Genomic DNA, 6,668 nt, shown 5'->3' with positions numbered 1-6,668 from the left:
ATATATATATATATATCATATCCTTTATTTATTTTGTGTGTGCCAAGTGATTTTATTATTTTATTTTATTTTTCTCATTCTCTCTCTTATGCCAGGAGGTCTGAGAACAGCTTTGTGGAATGTGGGTTCTGGGGATTGGTCTCAGGTTGCTAGGCTTGTGTGGCAAGTACCTTTATCTGCTGAGGCGTCTGGATGGCTTCCACAGGCCCTACTCTTGTATCTGGTAAACTGTGTTATCCACAGCATCTAGAATGCTGCTGGCCTCCCAGTAGGGTTCAGGAAATACTTGTTAAACTGGGTGAGTGGTGCAGGCCAGCGATCCTAGCACTAGAGGGCTCAGGAGCCCAAGCCACCCCTCCCCCAAAGAAAGAAAGGTTGACTGGTGATGGGCTAGCCTTGGAAACCCAGATGGGAAAGGTGCTACGACCCAGGACACAAATAGCTGAGACCCCCCCCCCCCAAACCCATTTTGAGTCATTTTTTTGGCTTGCCCAATTCCGGAGTCAGAGCCTAGAAAAAGAAGCCTGCTTCCCATTTCCCAATTCACTTCTTCCCCTACTAAAATAACCAGACTAAAGTCATCCTAAATGACTGGACCTGTCCTGATTCGTTTCCTTCAGTGGCCGTGAGAAAGGGTCAGGGTCTTTTCCAAACCTCTATGTCTGGTTTCAGAACAACTAATGAACAAACGAGGCCCTTCACAGACCACGCCATGAGTCTTGCAGTTTTCAAAATAATGCTGGAGAAACATTTAATTCGGAAGGATTTCCATTAGGCCATGCTTCCAAGCCCCTCCCTCACTCTATCATCACCGTTCAAATAAAAAGTGACAATATTTCTGTGTCATGGTGAAGAAACCCTGGGCTGTGTCCATGGCAAGTACACAGCTTACTTAGTAACTCTGCACATGTCCCAGCTAGGAAAACAGGCTGGAGACATGGATCATACCATTTCCCCAGTGTCAGGACAGCAAGAGCTTAAGAATGTTGACAGGACTGAGGAACAGGTGTGGCATTAGAGTGTACATAATAATGTTGAGAATACAAGGTTGGCAAGAGGAGACAAAGCCACCACCACCAAAGTCAAGCCGAATCCATGAGTCATTTCGGTTGTCAGTCTGACACACATAGACCCATTTTTGAAGGAGGGGGCTTCATGAGGGATCGCCTGGAGTAGTTTGGCCAATGAGCATGCTGCACAGGATTGGCTTGGGTATGTTCATTGATTATAGGAAGAGCCAGCCCCTTGTGGGCACCATCATTCCTTACATGTGAGTTATTAGCTGCTCCAAGTTCCTGCCTTGATGTACTGAAATAATAGACAACTTGAAATGTGAGCTGAATAGACGTCCTTTCTATTGGGACTGCTTTCTGCCAGGGTAGTTTAATGCCAGTACTAGGAAACAAAATCATAACAGCCTAGAGTTATGTTTTGAACCGGGTTTAGGAATTTATACACAATAACATTTATATAAAGACATTTTTAAAAAAGTGCAGATGCAGGGTCCCTATTTGAGAACCCTAATGCAAACTCTCGGGGATAGGAGCCGCACAGGCCTGGGTGTCTGCCCAGGAACTCCATGGGGCTGGAGCAGTGAGTGCTTCTTTAGCTAAAAAAAAAAAAAAAAAAAAAAAAAAAAAAAAAAAGGAGAGCACAGTTGGAAATTTCCACCCGGCACTGCATGCTCAGCTGATCTTTATGGGCTTGGAATACAGAAGGTAAGTATAGTAGATACTGAATACTTGAGTCATCTGGGAGATACATGGGAGGATGGAGAGCCCAAACAATGGGAATCAGCTGGGTAAGGTCAGGTTCAGGAGAGATGAGACAACTCACAGAACAAGGAGCAGGGTAGGTACCCCTCATTGTTTGCACACATTCAGCCAGTATTTGCTTGGATTTAAAGACATGCAGAGCACGTTTTACGCGGTTTTTCATACTTATTCTCTAGCCTCTAACACTCAGAGACATTAGCACAGGAGCACAAAGTAACTTTTGTAGTTGAGCTTGGATTTCAACAGGTGCTGGACCCTGAGTCAGAACCAGGTACAGGCAGCTGCTGAGGGCCTGGGAGCAGAGCCTCAAATCTTAGAGTCTTGTGGTGATCACTGTTGGATGCCTACTTCCTAATTAGTTGGTGCTCTTAGTTGGCTGCCTTAGAAGCAGCTGCTTTGTCATCCCAACCTGGATTCTATCAGACTACAGCAAGTTGTACGTGGGTGGGTGGGCGTGCTTTCACATTAGGGGAAAGTTATTATTGCCTAGGCGATTTTGCCTAGTGCAAGGCCCTCAAAAAGCTACGGATAATTAAAATCTGGGGTCTTCCAGTTCTTAGGCCCCTGCCAAATAAAAATAATTCTGGATTTCCATAGGTTCATCCAAGTGCCCTTCTGTTAAAAGTGGAAGGAAGGATAGAGTTGGGAAAGCCATGTCCTCTCAACAAGTTCCGGGTGGCGCAATGACTGATATGTCATTTACTGTAGTTTTCGATATTCATTCCCGGCACTGGGAAGAAAAAAGGCAAATATTAGGAGGTGTGTATTCTGCATCCAAATGCCTGAAAAATAAAAGTCAACAACTTCTCTTCCACTATCAGTAACTTGAGTGCCTGGGTCTATAGACTCCGCCACCTACTCGGCTGTCCCAAGCCCCCCATCATTTATGAGTAGGGAGGGAGGATGGGAGACAGAGGCTGGGCCCCTCGCAGTGAATGTTGCCTTTTCTTGGAGCAACTCCGGATCCTCAGCGCGAAGCCGCTTTCCGGGACTTGGCAGTAACCTGGGCTCGGAGGACCGGCTGGGTTTCCCAGGTTGGGGTGTGTGCGGCCCAGGGTGTTTTAAATTGCTGTAGGGTTCCTTCCCGCTCTGGGGTCTGCAATCTTTGGTGTCTGCGGCGGATGCTTTCGCACCTCAGTAACTCGCTCTCCAAGTGTCGTCTCCCCCACCTGCCACATGGGACCTGCGCGCACCGCCCTCCCCTACACAGGCCACCACCCCTTCCCCAAGCCGCACTAGGTGGGTCCACGGCCCTGGGCTTAGAACCTGCCCTCCGCCTGCGCTCGCCCTTCGGTCGGAGGCAGAGCCCGGAGCGCAGATCCAGGCGGGAAGGGACGGCCGGATGGCTGGGCGCCGCGGGCCTCCGCCGCACCGGGCATGCTCAGTGGCACGGCCGGCTCGGTGGCCCGCGAGCTGCACCCGGATCTGTGCGGCGGCGGCGGCGGCGGCGGCGACGTGAGCGCGCAGGGGGGCGGCGGCCTCGCCTCGTCTGTGTCTCGGCGCCGGGCTCGGGTGGGTGACGCGCAGTGCCGGGGCAATGTCGGATTTTGACAGCAACCCGTTTGCGGATCCGGATCTCAACAACCCGTTCAAGGTGAGCGCCCGGCCGCGGCCCTGGCCCGCGTTGGTTGTCGCGGTGGCCGCGGAGGCCCTGCCGGGAGGGTCTCGGATCGCGGCGTCACCGGCCGCGCCACCAGCCTGGAGGCTCGCACCGGGCCGCGGACTGGCCGGGTCCGGAGCCGGGTCCGGAGCGGAGCGGGGCTTGTGTGGCCGCTACTAGTCAGGTCGGCGCGGCGGGCCGCGGGGCGGGGGCCGGGGGCCGGGAGGCCGGGGCACCCGGGGCTGGGGTTGTCATGGGGACCTGGCACCGGCGCTGCGTGCCGGTGACGGCCAAGGTGTGCGGGAGAGAGGCGCGGATACACGGACGCTGCGAGAAAAGGATAAAGGGGTGTTTTTATTATCGAAACTCGGTTGCTCCCAGAGCCACCAGTGGCGCTGCCAGAGGCCCCCCTCCTCACCGGGCCCAGCATCGGGGAACCGGCATCAAACAGAAGTTAAAAATAAATAAACATCTGGAAACAATAGTGCACGCGGGCATCTCCCCACCTAGCTGCTGTTAGGGAGGTGGACTCTGGGCCATTTTCCAAGCTGGGAGTGCGTCACCGGGGATCCGAGCTGTTTGAGGATTCCGTTCCTCACGTGAGTGAGTTGCTTTCCTTCATGGAGTGGACATGATCCCCAGCCTCCGAAGGGCTTGGCACAGAAATAAATGCCTAGGCAGGCCATTTAAATGTTGGTCATCTGCCCTAAAATTTAATGCCGCGTCCGAGAACTTTGCCTTGAAAAGTACTTTGGGTTTCTTAAAGACTGTGAGGCATAGCAAGGCAATTTCTTCCAACTGTTGGCTTGGTTAGTTCTTTCTTAATTTCTCTGACTGTGTGCAGCTCAGATGTTAATTTGTAGCCTCAAAGGTGAAGTAGGAACTAATTTGTGGGCACCCAAGTGCTGCCTCTGGCCTGTTGGGTTTACCTCTTTTTAGTCCTTTTGTGGCTTACCCGCAATATTGAAGCAAAAAGCATCCCTGTTCTGATGGTTTAACCTCATGTCTTCATGAAGGATTCTTTTAATGAAGTTATCCCGCTTATACCTGACAGCTGGACTTATTTTGCAAAACTACAGAGAAAACTGTCATGGTTGGGTTGACTGTAACTTTTTAACACCCCTTCCTCCACACTCTATTTATTCATTTGCTTTTTTGTTTTGTTTTGTTTTGTTTTGTTTTGTTTTGAGGCAGGGTCTCACAACGTAGTGTACCTGGCTTTGGAACTTTCTATCCTTCTACCTCAGCATGCCAAACGCAGTAATCACAGATAAAGTGTTCAGGTACATTTTAAAGGGCGTTCTACGCTCCCTCAACCCCCTGAAGTTTTTGTTTCATTTACTATTGGACTCACTTCCATGTACTAAAAAATTAGATTATTCCAATATTATGGATATCCAAAAGAAACATTTCATAATTATTCAAGTGAGTGTCATATAAAAATAATTAAAGATGAAACATTAAGAGCCCATTAGTCTCTCCTAACTCAGATAATTCAGTGATGCTGTTTTTAAGCATCTAACCACAAGGCTGTTGGTTTTATATCTGGTCATCCAGTTCATGGTTCCTTTCATATTAGTCTCTTGTTAGGGCAAGATCCTGGCTTCTTACCACAAATTGATATTTTGTAATATGTGATACCAGGACACCTCCTGTTTCTGCTGGGCATAAGGCTGCTGTGATAACTCTAGACACAAGTAGGTTTTAAGTATTAACCATGGGAGAAAATGATTAGCATTTTCTGTTTCTCTAAGGAGATATAGTCAGGACAGTGATTGTCCAAGTCCATAGAATGTTCTACTGTCTGGATAGTTTGTGTCTAAGGTTTGGCTGAGTACTTGTATCATGGTTCTCCACTTGTAGTGACTGTCAGCACAGACAGTGTCCTTGGCTTTATCTTTGCATTTGTAGCCAGTCACCCTTCGGTCTCTCAGAGGAACCTTTATATCTACAGGAGGTTGTTTTCCCTTCTGCCGCTTTAGCTTCATTTTGTGTAGAAGTGACTTTTGAAATACTATTTCTTTTCATGCCCTTGTACAAAGTTCCCAGGATTCTTACTGTTACTTTCCGGTGGATTTTCTTTTTAAATCTTGGTGTTGACATTTTGTTACCCGTGCTCCATAGTTCATTCCTGCTTGGTTTGGATCTTGAGACTCTTGTAGCAGAAGGCCTTGAACTCCTGATCATTGGATTAGCAGCCTTTGCCAGCATCCTCAGGCCTCAGGGATGTTGTTTTCTCCCTGCACTGTTGTGTTAGGAAACTTTTGTAAACATCTTCATTTGAGTCATGTCTTGAAAATCATTCAGAATTGAATCTCCTAGGATGATCTAAGGCTTACCTGATTTTATTGCTTTGTTGGCTTCAGTTCATATGTCTTCTTTGAGCACCTGTTTTACCCTAGTGACTGTGGTAGGCCCAGTGAATGGCTTTATGACATTTCAGGGTCTTTCATTATGCATAAGGAAGTTGAAAGAATTACAAATCTATGGTAATCCAAAACAATATTACATTTTGTGAAATTTATAAAAAAAAATCCATTGTTTTTGAATTGTTAAAATGTGACTTTAAAGCCAGAAAAGGGCTATGCATAGTGATGCACACCTGATCCCGGCACTTGGGATGTGGAGGCAGAAGGATTACCAAGTTTGAAGCCAGCGTGGTTGATGTAGTGAGTTGTAGGCCTGCCACAGCTAACACAGGGAGACCCTGTCTCCCAAGTATTTTTTTGCATACTCACCGTGTAGCTTGGGAACAGTTGCTATATGTGCCTTACTCCGTTCAGTTTCCACTTAACCAACAGATATTGGGGCAGCATTCCTAATTTGGTGGATATTAGTGTAATACAGAGGTCAAGCATGTCTGCAGGGTGAAAGGAGTGTTTAATAACCAGCAGAGGCCAATATAGAGACATCTGTAGTTGATCAAAAGCTAAATGAGTAAGGGTGGAGGGAGGGACGCTTGTTCAAAGGGCGACATTACTAAGGGGCAAAGATATCTTTAGGCTTTCTAATATGTTTTTGTGTCTTAATGTAATTGAATTAGATAAATAATAGAAGTAATATTTAAGACACCAGGAGACTCAGAATTGAGAGCTTGGAGTATATCATGAGATATATTTGGTTGTGGGTAGTGAGATGGCTTCTGTGTTTGGTGTTAGACTGTATGGGGTCCAGGTTCCTAGTCCATTGTTGATAGTGCCTTATAAGGTTGTTTGTTTTTAAAAATGTCTTACTGTGAGTGTGAGTGTGTGTGAGAGTGTGTGTGTGTGTTTGTGTGTGAGTGTGTGTGTGTG

The 6,668-nt window shown here is 47.5% G+C and overlaps 1 protein-coding gene across 1 annotated transcript in view; it reads left to right on the top strand.

Annotated features, from left to right (window-relative positions):
- Positions 1–2,866: 2,866 nt before the first annotated feature.
- Scamp1 (secretory carrier membrane protein 1) overlaps positions 2,867–6,668 on the top strand; it is a 78,731-nt gene continuing 74,929 nt past the window's right edge. The window contains exon 1 of the mRNA XM_021208197.1: positions 2,867–3,369. Coding sequence (XP_021063856.1) covers positions 3,313–3,369 — 57 coding nt within the window. The 5' untranslated portion in view covers positions 2,867–3,312. The remainder of the gene's footprint in view (positions 3,370–6,668) is intronic.

This window comes from Mus pahari, chromosome 11 (assembly GCF_900095145.1).
Source record: "Mus pahari chromosome 11, PAHARI_EIJ_v1.1, whole genome shotgun sequence".
Taxonomy (NCBI): Eukaryota; Metazoa; Chordata; class Mammalia; order Rodentia; family Muridae; genus Mus; species Mus pahari.
The sequence above is the reverse complement of the archived record's forward strand: the minus strand, read 5'-3'. Positions and strand labels throughout refer to the sequence as shown.